The 23,382-nt window shown below is 37.9% G+C and overlaps 3 protein-coding genes across 8 annotated transcripts; 1 reads left to right on the top strand and 2 right to left on the bottom strand.

Moving 5' to 3' along the window:
• Positions 1-60: 60 nt before the first annotated feature.
• LOC100116746 (protein dopey-1 homolog) lies at positions 61-20,184 on the top strand. Of its 4 annotated transcripts, none has more exons than XM_008206321.4 (30): positions 61-1,119; positions 1,421-1,618; positions 2,100-2,377; positions 2,759-3,114; positions 3,784-3,959; positions 4,044-4,307; positions 4,646-4,963; positions 5,057-5,347; positions 5,425-5,990; positions 6,082-6,467; positions 6,580-6,842; positions 7,421-7,791; positions 7,875-8,410; positions 8,511-8,828; positions 8,936-9,370; positions 9,457-9,767; positions 9,846-10,044; positions 10,133-10,534; positions 10,606-10,742; positions 10,876-11,032; positions 11,156-11,527; positions 11,716-11,854; positions 11,948-12,119; positions 12,204-12,415; positions 12,496-12,648; positions 12,726-12,921; positions 13,757-13,768; positions 14,259-14,426; positions 14,534-14,645; positions 18,365-20,184. In XM_008206321.4, the coding sequence occupies exons 2-30, from the start codon at positions 1,563-1,565 to the stop codon at positions 18,572-18,574; spliced, it is 7,566 nt and encodes a 2,521-aa protein (XP_008204543.1). In that variant the 5' UTR covers positions 61-1,119; positions 1,421-1,562; the 3' UTR covers positions 18,575-20,184. The 4 variants fall into 4 exon arrangements, with proteins under 4 accessions (XP_008204543.1, XP_016839718.1, XP_031783167.1 ...); XM_016984229.3 differs by having other exon boundaries at positions 61-1,300; XM_031927307.2 differs by lacking the exon at positions 18,365-20,184 and adding an exon at positions 16,021-16,222.
• On the bottom strand, positions 13,529-18,094 carry LOC107980923. Its single transcript, XM_016984232.3, has 3 exons — positions 17,520-18,094; positions 15,412-15,611; positions 13,529-15,053 (listed from the first exon to the last, which is right to left on the bottom strand). The coding sequence occupies exons 1-3, from the start codon at positions 17,605-17,607 to the stop codon at positions 14,763-14,765; spliced, it is 579 nt and encodes a 192-aa protein (XP_016839721.1). The 5' UTR covers positions 17,608-18,094; the 3' UTR covers positions 13,529-14,762.
• LOC100679229 (oocyte zinc finger protein XlCOF28) lies at positions 19,966-23,379 on the bottom strand. 3 transcript variants are annotated; one of them, XM_003424315.5, is made up of 4 exons: positions 22,853-23,379; positions 21,990-22,420; positions 21,790-21,900; positions 19,966-21,703 (listed from the first exon to the last, which is right to left on the bottom strand). In XM_003424315.5, the coding sequence occupies exons 2-4, from the start codon at positions 22,407-22,409 to the stop codon at positions 20,861-20,863; spliced, it is 1,374 nt and encodes a 457-aa protein (XP_003424363.1). In that variant the 5' UTR covers positions 22,410-22,420; positions 22,853-23,379; the 3' UTR covers positions 19,966-20,860. The 3 variants fall into 3 exon arrangements, with proteins under 3 accessions (XP_003424363.1, XP_016839720.1, XP_003424364.1); XM_016984231.3 differs by having other exon boundaries at positions 22,758-22,871; XM_003424316.5 differs by having other exon boundaries at positions 19,997-21,703; positions 22,629-23,379.
• Between the last annotated feature and the right edge of the window lie 3 nt (positions 23,380-23,382).

The following is a 23,382-nucleotide window of genomic DNA, read 5'->3' as shown; positions in this document are numbered from 1 at the left end:
TGATTTTAACATTTATCAAGCAGGCATTGTAGTGTAAAAAATGAACGTAGGAGCATCTTCTTATTATAATTTTTAATCAACTTGTTTTATATAGGTACATATAAGTATTCAGTTACAGATTAATCTCTTCAATTTCGGGAAGTCGGATTAGAATTATGCATTCGTAGTAAATAAAACTTGATGCAAGCATATTAGCATTAATCCTATAGTCAGCCTCTACGATAAAAGCCTCCTTTGTTCGTTGGGCCTCATTGTCTCGTCTCTGTAATCACTACTCAAAACAACAGCCAGTCACCAGTTCTGTTTTTACGGAGCGGCTCCCTTTATATTTATAGTCCACCTATAAATAATTGAAGCTCAATCCCACCGCACAACACGTAACATGCCGTCAATTGCTTGCATAAGGCGCACACATTATCATCAATAAAATAAGGAGACCAATAAAATTCAGCTCTGCAGGTACTCTATACAGCTGTTCCGCAATACGAAGTATGTATCAGCTGATCAGCAGCCAGTGTTGCCAACCTACCTAACCTCAACCCAACAACAACTTTTGCGCCTATTCGCAGATCATCTCGCTCTGTGCCTCTGTCCCTCAGTCCCTGTCATCTTTAGCGTGATCCATGTGTAGCAGAAACTTTTTTCCAAGCCCACGGGCAGCACTGCTCTCGAGATAAGCCCACCAGATACGCACGCGAAGTATAGTGTCTCCAGGGAGCAAGGGGGCTCAGATAGGAAGAAAAAAACGTATCCAGCCCAGTTGTAGTTTACTCTGGCGGTTGATCATCAATGTAGTGCGCGCGCGAGAGTGGGTCTGTGTGTTTTCTTCTCTCTCTCTCTCTCTCTCTCTCTCTCTCTCTCTCTTAGCTCAACTCTCGCGAAAACGGAAAATCCATCGCTGGCGCACGGCTATAGCAGCGCAAACACGTCGCGCCGAGAGTTTCGATTCCGACCGTCTGTGCCGTCGCATTGTTGCCTGGTCGTGTCTTTCTCTCTCGTTCAGTCGTGTGCGGAGAGTGGAACAAGGTACACTATACTCGGCAGTCGTGTTCAGTGCCTGGAGTGGAGAGGAAAAAGTGCGACCATATCGCGGAGCGGAGCAAATGTCAACAGGGCTAGGTAAATAGGTTCATTAGTTCTAGGCGATAATCGCAGCGAAGTGTGCGTCCTATATACGCTCTTTCACGATTATCGGCTTTATATGTGCCTATCCTCTTCTCTCGCGCGAGGAGTAGTTTCTGACTTTGACATTGACTGCTATATTGTTGCCAGCAAAGCAGCTCCAGTTACTGCTGGATGCGTATGTGTTCTCCCTTCTTCTCTTGTTGTCTGCTACTGTTGTCTTTGTGTGCGAGCTTGCATCAGACAGGTTTTTTGTGAGGTGCAAGTACAGAGTGGGATGTATGCTACTTCTTTGTAGATTGATGAGGTCAACTGTGGTGCTGTTATCGAGCAGAGCCTCTTGCTGCAGAAGAATGCTGGTACCGATCAATCTCAGCTCCCGTGAGTGATACACACTCGAGGTTTTAATTCCCTAAAGTTTGTGAACAACAGCTGCAAAAATGGGTTCCATTGCTCTGGAGGAGTATGAGCTCATGAAGGACTCAAAATATCGAGTGTGAGTAGCATTTTTCTAAACGTTTATTGATATTCTACTTGGAGTTATCCGTGAAAAATAAAAAACAATAGGTGTGTTGTCTTTATAGTGTTCTCAAGTTTCTAGAACAGACTGCATTGTAACAACAGACGATTGAGTTTTCTATCAATGTCTGGTGTTAATAGACAGTAATTGTAGCTATGCCTTTTTAAGTGATGATGGCAATTTATGGCTTTTTTAAAGTGATTCTTATTCTTTGAATAAGAAATGCACTGTTATGCTAATTCTATAGGTTTAGTCAGAATATACTATTTTTGTCATCATTAGAAAAGTAAAATATTAAGGGGTTAGAACAATAGAGATTATTTGCAAAGATAACATAATCTACTGAAGACAAAGTTTTCATGTTATCATAAGCATGGAATAAATCAATCGGATGCATGCGCAGACTTATGAACAGAAATGATTTATAGTTTACTTAACAATAAATTCTATTTCACAGCTATGTGTCTGCGGTAGACAAGGCTCTCAAAAGCTTTGATTACACCAGCGAATGGGCAGACTTAATTTCTGCACTGGGCAAACTCAACAAAGTCCTGTTGAGTAATATGAAATTTCCAGTCATTCCAAGAAGGATTAAAATTTCTAAAAGACTTGCTCAGTGCATGCATCCAGCTCTGCCATCAGGAGTTCACTTGAAAGCTTTAGAAACTTATGACATAATATTTAAATGCATGGGCACAAACAGATTGAGTCATGAGCTATTTATTTACAGTGCAGGTATGTTAGTTTATATACCACAAGTTTTTCGGTTACTCTTAGTTTATTTAATTTTTGCAAATATTTTTAACTACTTGCATAGAATATAATTCTGGAAATTAAAAAAAAATAGTTCATCAAATTTTTTATCAGTAGACAGTAATTACTTTTTTGATAAATAAAATTGAAATTACTACTGACTCCATACAAACATATTTTGTTATCTTGTGAGAAGTTTACAGATAATATAGTAGTTATCATCACTTAACTCTCTCACATAAATATATATGTATATTCGTTTAAATGGTGATTGATCTATAAATTACAATTCATGCAATGCTAATTTTAATTGTAGATTTCTCCTTCAGTTCATTATGTTGTAATATCTTTGATTCTTTAAAGGTTTATTCCCACTACTGGGTAATGCAGCAATGAATGTTCGACCATTACTCCTGACAGTTTATGAGACGCATTTCGTTCCTCTTGGTGAAAGACTGAGACCAGCACTAAGTGGCTTTCTCAGTGGTGTTCTTCCAGGATTAGAAGAAGGTTCTGACCATTTTGACAGAACCAATTCATTGTTGGAAAAAGTTTGTGAAGGTGTAGGTCCAGCACACTTTTATGCCTGTTTATGGGATTGTCTAGCTTCTAACTCTGGAATACGACTGCCAGCAATATCTTTTGCTCTGACACATTTCAACAAAAAGTGGCCAATGGAAGATCAGCTCTATATTATGGGAACCAACGTCGATATTATGGTAAAGTATTTTTCTAAAATTAAATAATATTTTGGAGCTTACTAAATTAGTTCTGACCTTGTACTAAACCATTTATCAAGCAAAGCTTAAACTTGGCTGTTATCACTATTGCTTCTGTGCAGCTCATAAATTATACATTGATGCCAATAATCAGTATATGATAGTACATTGACATTTCGTAAAAAAATAGAGGTCATATTTAGTCTTCAACATCATGGTTTACAACATTATGGTTTACAACATTATGGTTTTCTATGACATGACTCTGAGTAGATAAAGTATCAGTATTACAATAGAAATCTAAAGATAAAAGCTGATTCACAACTTTATCTTTAGGGCAGGAAACATTAAGCCTTATCACTGAATTCTGATGACATTTGCAATCTCCAATAATATCTGTGTTAGTTAGGTGCTTAGACAAAATATCATTTTATCTTACTCATTATTACATTTGTAATTATAAAATAAAACTAAATCTAAAGATTAACCTTTCATAAAAAAAAAATACTGAGGCTTTGAAAACAAAAATGTATTTTTAGCACTAAATCAATGAAGTAAATATTAGTTTCCATTTGAATACGCAAAATTTTAGCTATTTTGAAAATTCAATAATATTTATCATTCGCGCCATAACAATTATCAAAGACTTACAAAACCTTTCGAAAATAGGTCGCTGCATTATGTGCCGGAGTTCAAGACAGCTCTGTGCTGGTTCAAAGGAGTGCTTTGGATTTACTGCTCGTGGGTTTTCCCGTGCACAACAGCCAACTCTCGCGGAACGATATGGTGAACATACTTACCGCCGCTTTGACTACAATTTTACGACGTGATATGAGTTTAAACAGGTATGGCCGCTGCCGTTTTTCCACAGCGCTCGCACACGTAAATAAAGATCATTTTTAAAATCCATGACTTTTTTCTTCTTACAGGCGATTATTCGCTTGGCTTTTGGGTACCGAAGTAAACACGTCGATTTTAAAAAAGAAGGCGGATCGCGTAGCAGCTGAAACCTCGGCCGCGTACTTTGACATCTATTCCAAGGACATGCTAATAGAGGCGATTAAGACGACTTTAAAAACCATTTGTAATGAGAATCCCCAGGATCTGAAGCCTTACAGAATTTTGATTTCTCTGTTGGATAAACCCGATATCGGACCTGTGATTCTCGATGATATTCTATATGAAGTTTATAGGTAAACGCTTTTTCCTTAATATTATATAAATATCCTTTAGATATCTGGAGAAAAAACTTCAAGCCTCGCTATGATCGTGACGTGAGCAATAAAAAAAGCATTAATTTACGCATAAGGACAGTACAGTCAAGTTATTCGTCATTGTCAAGTCGCAAATTAAAAATCTGATATTATTTTTAAGCTACGATTCAACAACGCTTGGATGTCAATTTTTTCTATTGCTTATTATTTTTATAAAAACATATGTCTCACTACAATCGAATGCTATATTGTATTTTTGTCATATTATTATAAACATTTTTATATTTTACGTCAATGACTTTTCTAAAATCTTTCAGAACATTTTACAACGCTTGTTCGGTATCAAGCAAACATTCCAAATCTAACGAAGTTATAAAATCCGTGAATCTGCTCTTCTCCACTCTGGAACCGCAATATGTCTGGATCCACTGTGGCTACCTTTTCGAAAAAGCCTGCGAGAAGGATCAGGGTGGCAGTACCAGGTCTAGGTACAGACGAAATACACAAGAACCATCTGTTAAACAAGTTGGGTCGGGTATGCCGGATCTCGGTGAGGTATGCTTGCTTACAGAGTTTTTGCTGGAAACCGTATCTTTGGATGCGTTTATTGATACTCCATCCGAACATTTGCCAAGGTAATTAGAGAATTCAATTCAAAACTTCCATTCAGAATACATCAGTTTTTAAGTACTAATTTTATAACGATTGTATTATTCACATCATTTTAGCCTCTTTTATAATATCGTCGACAAACTATCACATCGTATAGACCATCTGTCACCTTTAGAGATAACCAAGAGTTTACAATTGTGTGGAAAAATTTTGTCGAAAGTGCAGCCTGCAGTTTCTGCAAATTCCAACGCCGAAAAAACAGAAACAGAAGTTAAACAAGACGTTAGTTTACCTGTTGAAAGTGGTCTAGCTGCGATTCCGCTAGAGAAGAGCCAATCTGACAGCAAATTGAATAAGCCTATTATGAATGAGTCGACGAACAACTCGTTTTCAGATCGTAGTCCGAGGTAAAAATATACAATAAAAATATTTGTATTGAAAAATTGATTTAGGGAAGGGAATAATCGTCAATCTATATTTGTAGTCCGAGAAGACGAGCAAATTCGAGTGGTGCACCAAAAAAGAACGACAAGAAGTCCAAGAAAAAATCCAGCAAAAGTACCTCAAAACTTTCGGATTCCTATTCGATCCAAGCAGATGGCAGTAGCATATCCGTGGTTGTAAGTGAAGACGTGAAATCGTCGAGCTCTATAGGCCGAAATAAGAGTATGGAGGACCTTAAGTCCAGTGACTATCAGACGGACTCAATTCAGGGCCTTAGTGTGGGTCATGAAGCGAGGAATGCATCATCGGTGGGCTCGCTGAATTCGCTGAGTCGGGGCCCATCACCAGCTCAACAGCTACAGCATTCAATGGTAGAGAAGTGCCTAAGACTTTACGAGCTTTTTTACGTAAAGCTTGTAGAACGACGAATATTGGATCGCGAAAGGTCTGTGCCAGAGCTATTTCAGAGTTTGAGAGTGTCTTCTTGTAAAGAGAGCTTTGACGAAAGAACAAGGCATTTAGAGAGATTGTTGAAGTCAAAACTTGATTTGGAAGACTCGGGATTCTTCAATCAGGAGCTATTGTCACCAGAGGATAGACAATTAGGTAAAGTGCTTGTTTGATCATCAGACTAAACTATCTCACGATCTATTAAATGTAATTTATTGAATAACCAAAATCTCTATTTTGTTATCAGATATTTTGCATTTGTACGTGGAATCGGTAGACCAATCTGACTGGGAAGAAGTCTTAAAAGTCGCATCGAGTCTTCTTGTTGAATTGTCTACTTTCCCAACTTACTTCTTGCCAGGCGACGGTCTTCTGGAAGAGGAAGAACCAAGAGGCGTAGTTGCTTTGCCAGAGTGGCTAAAGGTTTTAATCGTTTGTGCCTGCTGGTTAGGCAAGCAACCGTCCCTTCAACTCACTAGTATTGCTACACTGCTAGACTTGGTCGCTTTGTCTAAAGCTCACAGTGATTCCGCAAATCAAGCTCATGGAGAAGGTGTGACCACGGTTGTCATCGTGCCGCTGTTAAAACAGTGGCACGTGTCGTATTTGAAGAGTTACACAAACGTTTTCCAGGTAATCATGAGTGTAAATCAATTATTTTTAAATATATTCATAAATTAAGTCAATAAATTTATAATTATTCTATTCTATACATTATATATTACTTCACGATTGTCAATTGTAGATTCTAGCGCACTCACTCTGGCACCATCTTGGAGAACTTCCTGTTCACAAGTATAGGATTCGATGTGTTGAGCTTCTACATGAATTACATCACGCGTTGCATGATTCTTGCGACGCAGTGGAGGATGTAATTGGTTCGGCATTGATGTGTGAAAGTATGGAAAAAAGAATCGAAGCGTGCAATAGGTTTGCTACTTTATGGCATCTTGGAAGAGACATCGAGGCTAATCCAAGGTTAAGAGACTGTATGAGAGGTTTTGACAAGTGAGTCCATTTATCATTATAAATTATTTTTATAGAACAGTGTTGCTAAAATCCGCTGTACGTAGATATAGAATAGGTGAGACTTGCGGATTTTAGCAGTCTGTGCTATAAAATTTTGTACGATACTCTTGGCTTACATGGTTCAGTTTTACACGGCGCAGTAAGCACCCGAGCGCAGCGAGGGTGCTAACTACACCGTGTAAAACAAAACCATTTAAGTCACACGTATCGTAATGTACTATTAAAATCTTTGTTTTATAATTTTGAAAAAAACCATTAGGTGTCTGAATCATATCTGTAGTAATAAAGCTTGTTTTCTTAGTTAAAAGCTTTCGGCTATATATATATATATATATATATATATATATATATATATATATATATATATATATATATATATATATATATATATATATATATATATCCAGATAACAAAACATCCTAAATTTACCAATGACTACAAAGTTATATTAAGAAAAGTGCATGAACGGAATTTCCTGACAAATAAAGCTATACTATAAAGTACGAATATTTATTTTCTGCCGATCTTAAAGAAATCGATGTTTTGAATTCTATAGATCACTTTTGAAACTCCTGGACAATTTGCAACTCCCTGATAACTCACCACTGAAACTGCAGTCGCAGTCCTGGTTGCTGCATTGTCTCGTTCGTAACGACATTTCACGAATTGTAAATCCCGTCCTGACTATGCTCCTTGATCCGTCTACTTGTCGTATGAGTGTGCTCCACGTTAGTATCCAGCACAGCAACATCGTCCTCACCAAAAGCGATCCCGCAGCCCTACTTGAAAAGTCAGAAAGTGCTCAAGACGAAGCCGAAGGTGCGGCAAATATCTATGCTATTAGTTCGGTTGATGGTAACGTCATATATCACGTGAGCAATGGCCAGGATGATCGCAGTAATACTGATGAAAAGAAGTGGAGACGGGGTAATTTATTCATTTTACAGTCCGTCTAAAGATAATAAAAATGTCCAGTTTAATTGTAACAATTACGATTCTAATGTTTTAAGGTGGTCGCAAGAAAAAGTCTATCATAAACCCAGTGAAGGTGAAGCGCATTTTCGCTGTAACAACCCTAACAACTGATAACAAGGGCCACCAATACGTGACTGAACGTAACCAGACGATGCGGGAGCTCGAAGTGCCACCTAGCATATCAGGCAACCGCAGGATCTCGGTATTTGTAAACCCTCTGTCGCTGAATGGCAACGAAAATTCGAATGATTCGCTTACGGAGGAGGATTTGCTACCAATGAAGCGACATAGTACTGGAGTTATAGGAGGGGGTTCTAATGCTGCTGCTGCCGAGGTACTGAGAACCGCGAGACGCTTCAAGAAACCTGAATTCAACAAAGGTTCAACTGGTAGTCTGGATGAGAGTTTGTTCGAATCTGTGGACTCTACAATAGCAACGGCTAAAACTAGAGATAAGACTGGAAGCGTCAAGAAACTAAACGGAGAAGTTGGGTCGTCGTCGCTGGATTCGATTACGAACAGCTTGGCTTCCAGTAGTCCAGAGATAGTTACTGCTAACAAGTCATCACAGGTAGAGTAACTTTTGAATCATTAGAAACTTTGATAAATTAAAGTTTGGTAATTAAAACAAATTATTATTTTACTAACGTTGCTTACTTTAATATTGATAGAAGATGAAAAAGGAACATGTAATGATGCCTAACAGCGCGCGCGAGATCGCGGGAACGATAATAAAGGGCAAATACAACAGCATGAACAGCGAGTTCAACAACACCAGTTACGAGGTAAACGATGCTGTCGGTAGCTTCGAGGCTACTACAGAGATACCGAGCTGGACAATGGGTGACGAGGAAGGAGATCTAGAAACCAGTACCACCGCTGAAGAGTACTTTAGTAATTCAAGCGGTATCAGCGTCGTGGAGGAAGTGTTAAATGACGTGGTAGATAGAGTGATCGAACTTTGTGAGGCCAATGAAAGCAATAAACTCGTAAGTTCACAATTTTTTAAGAAGTATCAAATTATTCTATAGCATTATATTAATGAATATCTATTTTATATTATAAACATTGATACATAAAATATTTTCTTTCATAGGGTGAAGAATCAATTCACTTGGAAAGTGGTGGCGTGAAGCGTAATAGCTCGGGTGGCGTTGGTGTACATAACTTGCACTCGCACATGTTACTTTACTGCGGCGTTTACGACTCGAATCGTACGCTCTACGCTCTACGCATTCTTCGCAATGAGCTCCTCACCAATGCTCGGATGTTCCTATGCGCTGCGGCGACGACAGGTGTCTCGAACAATCCACGCAGCGCTCCGCTCTTAACGTTGTTGGCTCGACATCGCAAGAGTGTTTTCGGAAGGAACTTCCATGGCGATGTAGCTAACACCGAGTTTGTCGCGGCCTTTAGGAGTAGCATGTATCTCGAGTTGCTGATCAGTGTGTGCCTTTACTTCGCCAGGAGCTACTATCCGAATCTAGGTCAGATGAGACTGACGCAAGAAGAGATTTCGGGCAATAGACAAGTGCGTAAATTTGGTTTTTTAATTTTTTTTTTTAATGATGAATTATTCTTGATTGTGCAATGATATCTAATAACTTTTTCTTTTAGGTTCAGTTAGCGAGTACCGAATTGTTGACGCTTATATTTTCTGAATTGATACCAATAGTCCGGGACTCCGGCAAAGGCTTTAGTTGTTATATCATAGATTTGTTAACAAAATGCAAAGTGCAAAAAGTTGCGCTCCACTGCCTTGTTTCGAGCGTTTTAACTATGAAGAACGCGCAGAAGGATAGCGACGAAGTTTTTACCTTTACTGAGGAAATCGTACAGTTTAACGATCCCGTCACAGAAAACGATGTCAATAAATGTAAATATAGAGCAAGCGACCACACAGAAGCCTTCCAAATGCAGTTATTAAGGTATGTTTACTAATCGATCGATTCATTTCATGATTATTATATTGACTAAATACTAAAATTAAATGTTGTGCATTCCAGATTGTTATTAGCTTTAATAATGTTAGAACATCAATGCGGAGCACAAAAAGGGGAAGAAGTTGTAGCAACGTCCTCGACCCCAACGAGCCCGTCTCGAAATGCCCACAATTTATCAGGCAACACTTTAAAATATGTTGCCGGAGCACCTATACCACAGCAGCCTATGTTTCTCGCCAGTATACTTAGTGCATTGAAATTAGTAAGTTTCAAGAAATTCAAAATCAAAAACTTGCTAAACATTTAAAATTGCTAAACTTGAAATCTAATTCTTAAATCTGAAATCATAGGAACACATGAGACATCTGCATCAATACTGGACAACACTTGTCACCTCTAGTCTACCCTTTATGGGTTCGTCATTGACTCAAATTGTGACTTCGGTTATCCACCAGCTTTGTTGCAATATCGAGCAACTGGCATCCTACTACGTTAGTGAAGATGCGCTGTTATCATCTCGTAAGAGTGAAGATATTAGTATGATCGAATGCTGCTTACCCGCTGATTATACGGTGACACACCTGGAAGCTTTGACTTTCCTACTGCACTACTGTCTGCTCGACACTTCACAACAAATCGTATTCTCGTTTAATCAGCCTAGTAGCGCCATACAAACTGGAGTTCCTGGCGCTAATCCTGGTCAAATATTCAACAATCTCATTCACGTTTTTATGCCTACTCCACTTACTGCGGTAAGTCGAATATAAAAAAAATTATTTTCCAAATACTAAAGGTTACTTATACTTTTACGTTTTTTCTATAGGAACTAACTAGTGCTAAAGATAAAAGCGCTACCAATGAACAACTTATGAACGCTAGAAGGATGGCTTTAAGTCATTTACCAAGAATAATTGCTTCGCTCTCTGCACTTTGGCAGGCAGTTCTTGTGACTAAGGATAAGTAAGTATTTATTCAAAAATAGTATTGTAAACCGAGTCTTTCATCAGTTTTGGTACAACTAATAATGTATAAACCACATAAATAGAGTGGCTATGTTGTTGTATAATACATTGTTTGCCGTGTGTTTTTGTAGCGAACAGGCGACTTGCGTCGTTGGTAGCCCACGAGTAGTAAAGCACCAGCTGTTAGAGCTTCTCTCGCCCATTTCCTTCCATCACGGTGTGAATTTCTTAGCAGCAGTTGCTGTGGCTTGGCACGAAAGGCGGCAACCCTCGGCCAATTCAAAGAGGGTACATGCTTACTTTTTTATTTGTAATATTTTTACGTAGATGATTTTGGTGATATAATACGTTTTACGCTAAGATTCGTGCGATAATTTTGTCATAATTTTATTAATAATTTATTAAATTTAGATATTACCGGAAGCTTGTCCGAATCAGCAAGTACTGGTGCAGTTAGTGAGTGCGATTAGAGTTATGCCCATTGATACGTTAGTACAGACAGTCCATCAAGTCATCAAGACACCGCCGCCAATAAACGGAGTGAAGCAAGATTTCTCCTTGGAAGTGTCAGTTTTGGAGTTACTGTACATTTACATGCAGAGTAATACATCACAAACGCTCGTTGAGTCATGGGCGTCGCTTCTTGGTTTGTTGAAAGATGGTCTTGCCTTGACAGCACCGGCACAGTTTCTGTTATTAGCAATCTTAAATGAGTATGTTCAGAAATGTCCTCCAATGCAAGAGAAAAAAGACATCAGGGATCTGCAAGACATATCTGCAAAGGTATGAAAGTAACAAAGACAAAGACCTTAAATAAGAAACACGTTATATCTGATTTTATTATCGACTTATTACCCTGTCTTAATTCTCACATTACCGGTGGTACTTAAGTCTTTAATAAATAGCAATAACGGTCTCTTTGAATAACGACCGCTGACACTTTTAATTAACCATGCTTCTCGCACTCGCAGCTCGTCGAGTCGTGTTCCCAAATCGCTGGAGCGTGCCTCGAGCAGACCACTTGGCTACGAAGAAACTTGGCTGTGCGCGAAGACGTTTTGGACGTCTCGGAGGGATCTTCCGAGGGTAAAGAAGGAAAAGCTGGCACTGGTACGTGTGTGGCCATTGCCCCGTAAACTTTATTTTGAAACTTTAAATATGTATTCGCCGGCTCATAAAGTAAATATTTCTGTTTGATTGCAGTGATGCCTGGCACGCCACCAAATTCGGCTTACAGTGTACAAGCCCAGGCGGTACTCGCCGAGATTGTAGCACCTTTGCTCGACGTTAGCTACGGTTCCCAAGAAAAGGAACGCGTAGCCACTTTGTTGACCAATTTGATGTATAACGTCACACCTTATTTGAAAAATCATACGTAAGTGTTAGCTAACAGTTTTTATTATTATTACACTGTATTGATGGTTCAGCGTGATATGATTGAATCAATTTTTTGTTACAGAACGAAGAATATCGCTTCATTCACTGCCTGCTCTCAGCTACTGAGTTCGCTATCTGGCTATCCGTATACGCGGAAAGCATGGAGAAAAGACGTTTTAGATTTATTGTTGGACCCTGCCTTTTTCCAAATGACGGCCGCATGCTTACCTTACTGGAGAACAATAATTGACAATTTAATGACGCATGACAATACGACTTTCCGTGATTTGTTGAGTAAGTGAATCGAACAAAAATCAAAATTTATTTTATATCCCAAAGTTTAATATAAACTTTTTGTTTTATTAAATTTTTAGACAAAGTTTCGTTGGCTCAGAGCAGCAGTATAAGCATTTTTTCATCGAAAGAGCAAGAATACGAACAAAGAGCACAACTCCTAAAAAGACTGGCCTTTGTTATACTTTGCAGTGAAATGGATCAATATCATAAGTATATGCCGGAAATTCAAGGTACTCATTAATTCAACAACTTATAGAATTTGTAAAATATCCACTACTTTTTAAATCAATATGCATTCCCTTTATAGAACGACTTGCTGACAGTCTCCGTTTACCACAAGTGATACCGTCAATCCAAGCGCAAGTATTTCTTTGTTTTCGAGTGCTGCTTCTGCGCGTTTCGCCTCAACATGCGACTTCACTCTGGCCAGTCATAGTCAGTGAATTGGTTCAAGTGTTTTTGCACATAGAGCAAGAGCTGAGTACTGACACCGAAGAATTCAGGTATAAAAGGTTTTTTTTATAAAAAAGTTTAACAGCATCATGTTTTTCTCGCTTACCTTGTATTATTTTTGCTGCTTACTATGCTGTACTGAAAACGCTATTTTGGGTTCTTGCAAAATAACAAAATTAATACAATAAAGCTTATCTAGAATTACTATTTCTCTGTGGTTAATGTGGTATATTAACAACGACTGCCATATATAAAGAATATTTAAATAACTCAAAGCTTATACACTGAAGATATGAGTTTTGTGCAATCATTTATAATAAGCGTTAACTTCATAAAAATTGCACATTTTATGTTTGATTTCCTTGACTAACAACAAACTACAATGCACACATCTTTTGCTATACAGACACCGTTTATTAAAAATTATATTTATAAAATGTATCAACTTACAAGGCACAATTAACAATGCAAATAATTATTTTAGTTTTAATACATAAATTATACAAAATTTACAAGGTACTAAAATACGTGTCTGAAACCTTTTCAAGAAAAATGTTTTACCCATAATTTAAAGATACGTATTTTAAAATAATGTTATGGATACTTTGGATAAAAAGTTTTACTAAGTTTGAGGAAATAAATATTATGTACCAATCTTCTAAAATTTTGTTCATATTTATGCATAACTTGCAAACGGACAAGTTAAAATATTCAAATCACTTAGTAAAAGTATCATTCAAAAAACATACGGTCATATCCAAACGTCTCCTACTAACAATCGACATATCCTAATGATGTGATGTTTTTTCGCTCTGTTTTGGCATCTTCGATTTGATGGGAATTTCGGTGCCACCATGAATTGGTTGGTTGGTGTTGGGATGGCAGTCGTCAGAACAGGTAATTCATTAAAAATGTTTCATTTTTGTCTTGGATGCAACGTGGACCGTTAATTTACTTGTAAAGAAAAAATTTACTCCTCTCCTAGTTCTCTTTATACGTAAACTTTAAGCAATTTAATATTAGAAAACGCATATGTATCATAGCTTGATAATAGCTGCAATGAAGTAGAGTTAGCATATTCACTAGAAAGTAAAATTTTAGTTAACAAATGAGACATCGGAGTAAGTGTTTTCTTCAGATTGTGTTTGACAATGTGTGAAAACTATTTTATAACATCAATAAATGTACATTCTTCTACCATCTGTGAACTGTATGTTCTTTACAGAAAAAATTTCATTGCGTCAAACATTTGGTATATTGTAAAAAACATTCGCAGTCTTTTAGTGCTGTAACAGCTTAACCATTATAAAAATAAAATACAGTAACGAAGCTAGTTTAAAAGTTTATTGATGAACAATTAAATTAATGTTGGGTATTTGTTTGACAGTTCACACATTAAGCTGCTTTCGGCATTGGACTCGTCCTGGGCTGTGAATGCGAGCAACGGACTTCAAGCACACGGTCATCCACATTGGTTGCAATTGCAGTTGGCTGCTGCGAAATTGTTAGATTTAGCACTTTTGTTGCCGGCTCACCGACTGCCGCAATTCCAAATGTACGTGTACAAATTTTTATTTAAAAAATCCCTTTATAATTTTTCAAAATACGTGGTTGAATGTTCTTATAAGCTTTTTGTAATACCTGCCTGTAAAATGATTTCAGGTATCGTTGGGCCTTTGTCGGAGACGCAGCATCGGGCAGTACAGAAAATAACAACTTAAGCTCGGACTTTGTGCCTCATATAACGAGGATAGCAAAACTTATGGATAGCAAAGTAAGTATTATTTATAAAAAAAGAAACATTAATCGATCGATTATTTGAGTACGCGACAATCAAACCGTCGTAAAGTCCAACCAAAATTACAAACATACAATCTCGAAAAATGAGGAATCAGTACAGATAGTAGTCATCAGGCGGACACTGCTCCGGTAGTACGCATTGCTGGCTCTTGGGATCGTAGACAAAGTCCTCACGACACTCGCAGCCGCTATTGCAAGGCGTGAAGCAATCGACGATGTTGGGCTCTGCACAGGTGAATTGGCAAAGGCAGTGAGTCCAAACTGAGCGCTCGTCGCAGCGTTGGGGCTGCCGCGTGTCTAGGAACTCGAGCTCCTCGTAATCGTAACCGGGTATCCGGTGCTTCGTGTAGCGGTAGACCTTTTCGGGCGTCGTCCAGCTTTCCTGCAATGGTTTATTAGAATTGTTTTTGATGATAATGGAGGATGTTAGCTTTTGCATCGTTTAATTTAGTTAGTAGTGTTTTAGTAAGTTGCAAGTTATTGAGTCTTTATCGATGATCTTCTAATATTTTGTATGGTAACATGAAATAAGTTAACATCATTTTCTGTATTTCTAAAAGAAATCGTTATTTTATTTCTCTTATCTGGCATTGTATAATTATCACTTCAATCTGCTAAAACACCTCAAACATATTCTACTCAAATTATATTAATTTCTCTGAAGTTTTCTAAGTACGAAGGAATCTCTAATCATCCACTCTCATATCTCTGAGGATCCACCTCTCCAAACTGTCACTAACCCCCATCATCCCGTCATGTGTCCCTCTGTCTTCTCTACTACCGCCGGCAACACGTCGACTCCGATCGCCAACATTGTCAGGGTCGCTGACAATGTAGAAGTCATCCTGCAGCTGATCAACCGCCACGTAGCTGGGGGGTCTTTTTTCCGGCAGCTCCTTGTAGTAATCGAAGTCGTTGTAGTCCGAATCATCAGTGTAGTCTGAAAGAGCGCATTAGTATGTACGACTGCTCATGTGCAGCATATTGTAGAGGAAACGGATGCCTCTAGCGCATGAGGATCCTATTAGATTGCCTTTGATCTGGCGCTCGACGCGCATATAATTAATATCAACTGTCTCGAATTATGTCCACGTGATGTATGTAGTGCGAACGTTCTATGTTGTGCATAAGGATATTTGCAAGATAATGCTGGGTATAAATTGATGCGTTATTTATTTCTGTTTGTGTGAAATTTTAACAGTTGTATTGCTGTAGAAAGCATGTTCAAGGCTGTTATAGCCGACTCAATTATAATTAATCAACTATTCAGACAACTCTAGAACGAATTAGACACTTTTAAATGGGGATTTATCGCAGAAAAAACTGATTAATTTGTATTTATATTTCAGACTGAACGGATATGTCGAGAAAGCCAATTCTGCAAATAATTATGATTTACATTGCTTTATTGGTCAGAAAACTTGTGTTATATGAAAGCTTAGACTATGTTCAACATCATGTTTCCGCATTTCATTTTTCGAGTTTAATACTCGTCTATAACAAGAATATCAAATCTTATTCTTTACAAAAGATTAAACTGCGAGATTTATTCTTCAAAACTTTAACTGTACCTTTTATTCTTTTTGTACTCGTCAAAAGTACAAAAGTAATGATTTATACTTTCCCAAAGAAGTAATCGAAGCATTTATTCTTCCTAGCGCCTGTTTTTATTTTTTAGACTTCGGAGTGTAATGCAATTCACAAAAAGAAAATTGTTTACTATTGTATCTTAAACTTGTTGACTTAACTAAGTCTTTGTTAATTCCACACGTTGTCATTAAATTTGAAAAATGTTATCACTTAATAAGGAGTAATTGAAAAATTGTCCCACCGGAGCCGTGTTGTTCAAATCATCTATGTGAAACTTTCGACAATCGCGCAAGGCAAATTAAACTTCATTCAAGTCGCCTGACAAAAGATCGCAACCGGTAGTTTAAGTCATTGCTAATTGCGGATAAGCTATCTAAAAACGTTTCAAGCGTCCGATGTGTGCTCTTAGCTAATAATTTTCGGAAATGATGTGAACTAGTGCAAGAGATCGTTACAAATGTATTTTGATATTGTAAAGTAACAAGTATATGGAACATAATTTTTATTTTATTTTGCAACACAAAACTCGTGTCTCTGGTCTCATTCATTGTAACTTAAACCGGCTACTACTCGACCTTGCTTACGCGCTATGATTCAATCCTACGCACACATAAATCAATTATTCTGAATTCATGAATGGGCCACCTCGGTATATAATTCTTTTATATATAGACATACATCCGGTAAGCAACTCTTCTTCAGAACAAATCATCTTATATTTACTAAACAAACTACTCTAAATATAAATATATGATTATTTTAATAAGCGACGTTGATAGATCTTAACTATGACTATAATAAACTGCAATAAAAAGTTGACGTTTAGTAGTCGCACGATTTTTCCACAAAGATCTCTGCGGTGACTTGACTGGTTTTAACTTTTAACGACATCATTCGGAGCACATTAAATCAAATCTCCACGGTATATTCCGTGCCGCTGTCATTTCACATAATACATCTCTTGCGTGAAATGTGTCAAAATAGAATTGGCCTTGCAGTAAATTTTCGTGCGTTCCGTGGTTAGTTTTTTCAAATTTACACGAGTTTATGAAGCAGGTAAATTAATAATTAATCAAACGATTCCACACAATACAATCGTCAGTATCACCGCGATTTTTTCAACAGCCTCAGAGCAGGATCGAAAAATCTCCTATTTATAACAACAACAAACCGAAACCCGGTCCAAAACTCGCGGTCCACTTTCGCCCAGCCACCCCCGCAAAACACTCTACATGCGCATATATTCTATTATACTCACGAGCAATAGCAACGGCAGCCAAAACTCCAAAGATCAGGAGGATCCAAGTGGCCGTCGTAGTGCAGGACGGTAATGATGATCCAGCCATGACGCCGGTCAAGCGCTTACTGCGGCTACTCGGCGCGCGCGCGACTGATGCTCTGTACTCTTATATCCTTCTCTTCCGCAAATTTAATTCAACGTCTAATACCCGACGCGTGCCGATGCATCGACGACCGACGCATCTCGTCGTGGGAGGAGCCGCGTAATTATAACAAGTAACAAGAGATTTTTTTCTTTTTGTCGTCGGCGAACAAATGGAATCGATTGTGTACGTTCGTGTATATATACCGTTGACTGGATTAAGCTCTATTAGACTCGCGGAAGCTTTCGTTACTCACGATCAAATATCTCGAGAAGATTACGCTGCCTCCTTTCTTCTAACTGCGTAGCTATACACAAAAGACGCTTTCTTTTGCGGCTGAGTAGAATCGAAGGTCTGCGAGAGATTGCACTCGACTACCTGACAAAGAACATTTTCCCTGCGCACGACGTGTCAAAAAGTTTCGCGCTATCCCGCGAGTTATAAATAATGCTGTGGAGCGTGAGCGAAGCTTCTCCTTCTCGTCCCGTACATCTGGACCTCGTCCAAGTATTCCGATTTGGAGCTCGAACGATGCGCTTTGCGAAAAGCTTTCGTCGCTATATGCGTGGGAAAGTTGTTAGTATTTCTATAAGACCGACGACGTTGCGACTTCCTGCGGATGGTCAATTTTTTTTTAATGAAAATATTTTAGATTATTTTAAGATGTTATACATTTTAAAAAAGCTAAGTGTAATACTCGAACCCTCTGTTCTTGTTTCAGTTCAAGGAGAGCGAATCACCGTCGAATTTACCGGCCGGCGAGCTGCTGCTGACCTCGAGCAACATTCGTTCGCTACAGGACCTGCAGCACTTCTTCGCGGCTCTGACGCGTCGACCCGAGGAATCACAGGCCCACTTGAACGTCGCTCATCTCGAGTCTGTTATCGAGCAGGACTTCCTCGAGAAGATGCCGAGCTTGCCCGCAAGATAGTAGGAGCATCAACGAGCCCCTGCCGTCGTCGCTGCAGTTGATGGACCCGTTGTCGCACCGCAACCGGGACTGGCTTTCGTCTGATGATGATGATGATGATGATGATGATGATGATGATGGTCATGTTCGATGTGTAATATCTGTAGAGTACTCGAATCGACGAGTTGTTGTCTGTTGACTTTAGTGAGATGGAGTGAATCGGAAAATTTGATTTCCCACCTAAGAGATGGAGTTTGATTGAAAAGCGAAGAAACAAAGTATAAGGTATATATATTAACTGCGTGGACTCGATGGGCGAGTTAGTTTCAACGCTGCTGCGGTTATCCGGGCGCTTCGAAGACTGATGAGAGAGCCTGCATGCGAAACATTCATAGTTGCATTACATGTACATAAGCCCACTACACAAGACCCTCCCTCCTTTTTTTTCGCGAGCCAGAATCAGTCGAAGCCCAATTATGCACGAGTGAATTTCTTCGATGATTATATTGTTTTAGTTTCGTTGTGTGCATACTGATGATGATGATGATAATACGTTGAACGGAAAAAATTTTAAATTTACGCGTGTAAAAACTGTTGATCGCTCGCGCTTGCACAACGTAAAAGCGCGAGTGTGTTATTAATATAATGATGTTTTTATAAATGTTAAAAAGTTGTATGTACAATATAGAAAAGAAATAAGTTTTAAGCGAAGGAGAGTTTGGGTGTATGTTCGATGTCAGAAAGTATCATTGTAAATGTTTGAAATTTGATGAAATTCGTGGCGAGTTGCGCTTCGACTGAAGTCACATACTTAATGCATATATAAAAGATCATTGTTTTCTATTCGTTGTTATACTTTACTTGAAATTAGATTTTCCAGTCATGCGATTTTATAAAAATGATTTTTATTGAAGATTTTTATCGAAAATGATTATAACAGTTGTTAGAGAATTATTTCAGAAGATTATGTTTAAACCAGAAAAATTTTCGTTGTATATTTGATTAAATGATTGAAGCGAGAAGCCCGAACGTGTGATTATAAATGTAATTGTATAACGTAGATTATACGTGTCGTTGAAGAAAAAATCAATTATTTGCTTTTAGTTAAGCTTTTCGATCGTTTCCTCATTCGGTTGTGAATACGTATGGAAGTGCAACTTACGACTATGACATTGTGTCTAGAAAAGGAATGACAGAAGACAAAGGAAGTTATATACATGAAATTACAAATGCAAATTACAACTTGATGAAATAATTAACGACCAAGAGTCATTTTATAAATACTTTTCACTTTGGCGCGTGTGTATATGATAATGTTTGCTGCCACATAATAATATGCTGTTAAAAGCTTGCCGTAACGATTGGGCTTATAAAAATAAAGGGAATAAATAAATTATATTTTAAGCATAAGATAGAGAATATGACATTATAACAAAGACGGTATAATGTATCCTTGTTTATTAAGAAAAAACATGTATAAATGTAACGATCACGCATTTGTCCAACCTGTTCTAGCAGGACTTGCAATGTAAACTATTTTTGTACTCACATAAAACTGAAAGAAAGATCCCTAAATCAATTCAATTATGGCATTGTAAAGTATAAAATAATAAACAACTTTAATTCGCAAAGAAAATAACACCGCCAAATAAAGAATTGCGTTCTTTCTTTTTCCCTTTATGATACAATTTGAATTCACTACTTAATTCATATATCTATCTTCAGTCATATACTCACACAATACAATCTAGAATATCAAATATTCATACTCTATTTTATGTAAAATTCGTATGAGATTCATGTCTATAAAGTGGCTTTCTACCAAGCTTTTATACCGTAGAAAATTTTACAACTATATCTTAATTAAATTGTAGGATACAGTTCATAATGCGACGATAAATATATCTAATAAGAACTTAGTTCGTAATAATATAATTCGATTGAATGTTCTATAGCGATATATTCAATTTTATATTAAATACCTAAAAGTATATAGGTGTATATATATATATATATATATATATATATATACTGTTGAACAGTGTTTACACTATTGAACGTAATATATCTACGCATATCATAAATAATTTTTTAAAATTATAACAATAATAATTCTTTATATTACGTAACATCAAATATAGTGAGGGAAGTATAAAACAATTTTCAATTCAAATTGCTGAAAGAACTTCATAGAAAGCCACTTTAGTAACAAATTTTAACCAAAATTTGTACAAAAACGCTAATATAAACACTAGCCTTGTTCATGATCATTTACTTTTGATAAACCACGTACACGCGAGTCACTGATCACGCAGCACTTTTTCTTTTTTTTTTGCGCAAGTCGAGCGCGCCGCAGTCCGTAGTATTGTTGCAGTAAGTGTTTATAATGTCGCTCTTGTCGTGCATCTGCGCGTGCTGCTCAAGCTCGTATTTGGACAGAAACGCGAGATTGCACACGAAGCACATGTGGTTTTTGGCCAGCTGGTGAAAGCTCAAGTGATTTTCATAGCAGCGTTGCTGCACAAATTCCTTACCACAGAGCTTGCACACATACCTGAGCTTATGAAGCCTATGTTTTTCGCGCAAGTGTGCCATAAGATTTAAATCTTCCGAAAACGTAGCTGGACAGTATCGGCACTTGAGCTTCAGCGTCTTAGACTTGTCTTTAAGATGTGACTTAGTGTTTAATTTTAAAGTCTGCCTCATACTTTCACCGACAATTTGCACCTTAGGCTTTGGTCGTCTGCATTTCATGTTCTCTTTCTTAGGAGGAGACTTACGAGGGATATAACAGTCTTGAAGCTCTGTTGTTGGATTTGCTATCGAGTAAAATTCACCTTCGTATTTAGCATCACTATTGGGCTTTTGTTTGTGGTCCTGCAATACTTCTGTTGGAGGAGGCGATGTCACAGCAGATTGCACAGCTGGAAGTGATGTTGTGGAAAATTCTACAACTGAAGGTGTTTGAGGTAATGCTGGAGACACAATTAAAGGAGGTGTTTCCTTCGGTGGCTTCACAGGAACATTTGTGGGATGGTTGACTACACTTTCATATAACTGTATCGTATTTTGGAAGTTCATTGTTTCTTGTTTGACATGGTATTCACAGTCATGGCACATGTATGTTTTACCAGGTGGTGGTGGTTGACTCTGAAGATACAAAAAATACACAAAGTGAATAAACAAAATTAAAATAAATAACAGCAAAATAAAAATGAAAAATTGAGTTTAAATACCCTAGATCTAACGACACCAGCACAAGATTTTCTACAAAAATCACAATAGTAGACACTTTGCCAGGTTACTGCCATCATGTGCAGTTGAAATTTCTCTTCTAAATTTAAGTCCTGAAAATATATTGTATAATTAATACTATAAAAGTAAATACTTATAATTTACCATAGGTTTTAAATTTACAAGCTCATAAGTAGCTAACCTTATCACAAACGTCGCAGCCCATTCTGTAGACATCAATATGCGTCATAAGGTGCTCTAAAAGTCTATGCTCATTGCAAAAAACAATGTCACATTCATAGCAAGTAACTCTATCGATCTCTATTATATTTTGATGTACCGGAGACCTACTCCTATAGCCATCGTTGTCCATAAAATAACTCTCCAAATAAAATGGAGTTTGCACTGTGTCCACATTGTTAATAGTAACTACTTCACCAGATGAAGTAACAAAACAGCACTCATCGACATTATTTTCAGTCAGTTCAGGATCTAAATCATCAGATGATTCTTGCAACCACTCTCCATCTTCAGCATCAAATAATAATAGTTCTATGCATTCAGGCTTTATCACAATTGTCTCTACATCGCCAGAAATTATTGCCGGGTCTTCTTCGTCCATTATGAATATTCCTGTATAAAAAAGACAATTTGCATTAGCACACTGTACCAGGTTTATACAGTACTACAAAAATAATATAGTCAATTCATCAAAAAATGCATGCATCTATGCTCCAAAATGTTTTCCCAATACAATTGCTAGATGTACGCAAACTCGATTACTTTCAATCTAACTTTTGTCAATTAAATTTAACTCAGTTCATCGAATTATCAACTATACCCTTTCAATTATCATAAAGTCGCAAGCAATTCACAATAAAGTTAAGTCTTTCTCTCTCTCTCTCATTGCCCATTCTTCAACCCGTTGCAAGCTGGATTTGAAAGTGAAAATATTACACAAGACCAACACCTGCGACCCAAAGAGCCTGTCTATACATTCACCCTTCCCGCAAAAAAACGCCGCATGAAAATTCAGCGAATGACTGCTCCGAAATTCATACGCACAAGTATATATGGCACTGCCGGGGCTTCTTCAAAATCAAAGAGCAAGTGTGTATATCAGCAACAGTATAGGCAGTAGCACAGCAGCAGAGAGGTGGCGGGGCGAGAGAAGGGCCTGGCCCCTCCTGTTCGGCAGACTCTCTCTCTCCTATGCGGTTGTGAGGATAGAAAAGGAGCGAGGCGTTTGTTTTTATTCGCGTCTCGCTCTCGTACGGGCCCGAACCGAGACTTCCTCCTCCAAGTAGCCACCAGTTATAGCCGACGCAGACGACGTCGTCTTTAGCAGCTCATCGGTAAACACACTACACTCAGCCGTGAGATCCATCCTATTCCTATTGTTTACGTCTTCCCAGCTACAGTTCGTCACCTGCTTTTAGATCAGTTTATCGCATATTCGGGTACATAGCCCCAAACGCACACACTCGCGATTCGATTTGAATATTATACAGTAACTCGCAAGCAGCAGCGAGGGAGAGGTCGAGGAGCGACTGCCGATCTGCGTGTGTGTGGATGTGGAGACTAGCTCCCACATG

The sequence above is a fragment of the Nasonia vitripennis genome, chromosome 3 (assembly GCF_009193385.2).
Source record: "Nasonia vitripennis strain AsymCx chromosome 3, Nvit_psr_1.1, whole genome shotgun sequence".
In the NCBI taxonomy this organism is placed as follows: Eukaryota; Metazoa; Arthropoda; class Insecta; order Hymenoptera; family Pteromalidae; genus Nasonia; species Nasonia vitripennis.
This window is presented reverse-complemented; position numbering and strand designations above follow the sequence as displayed.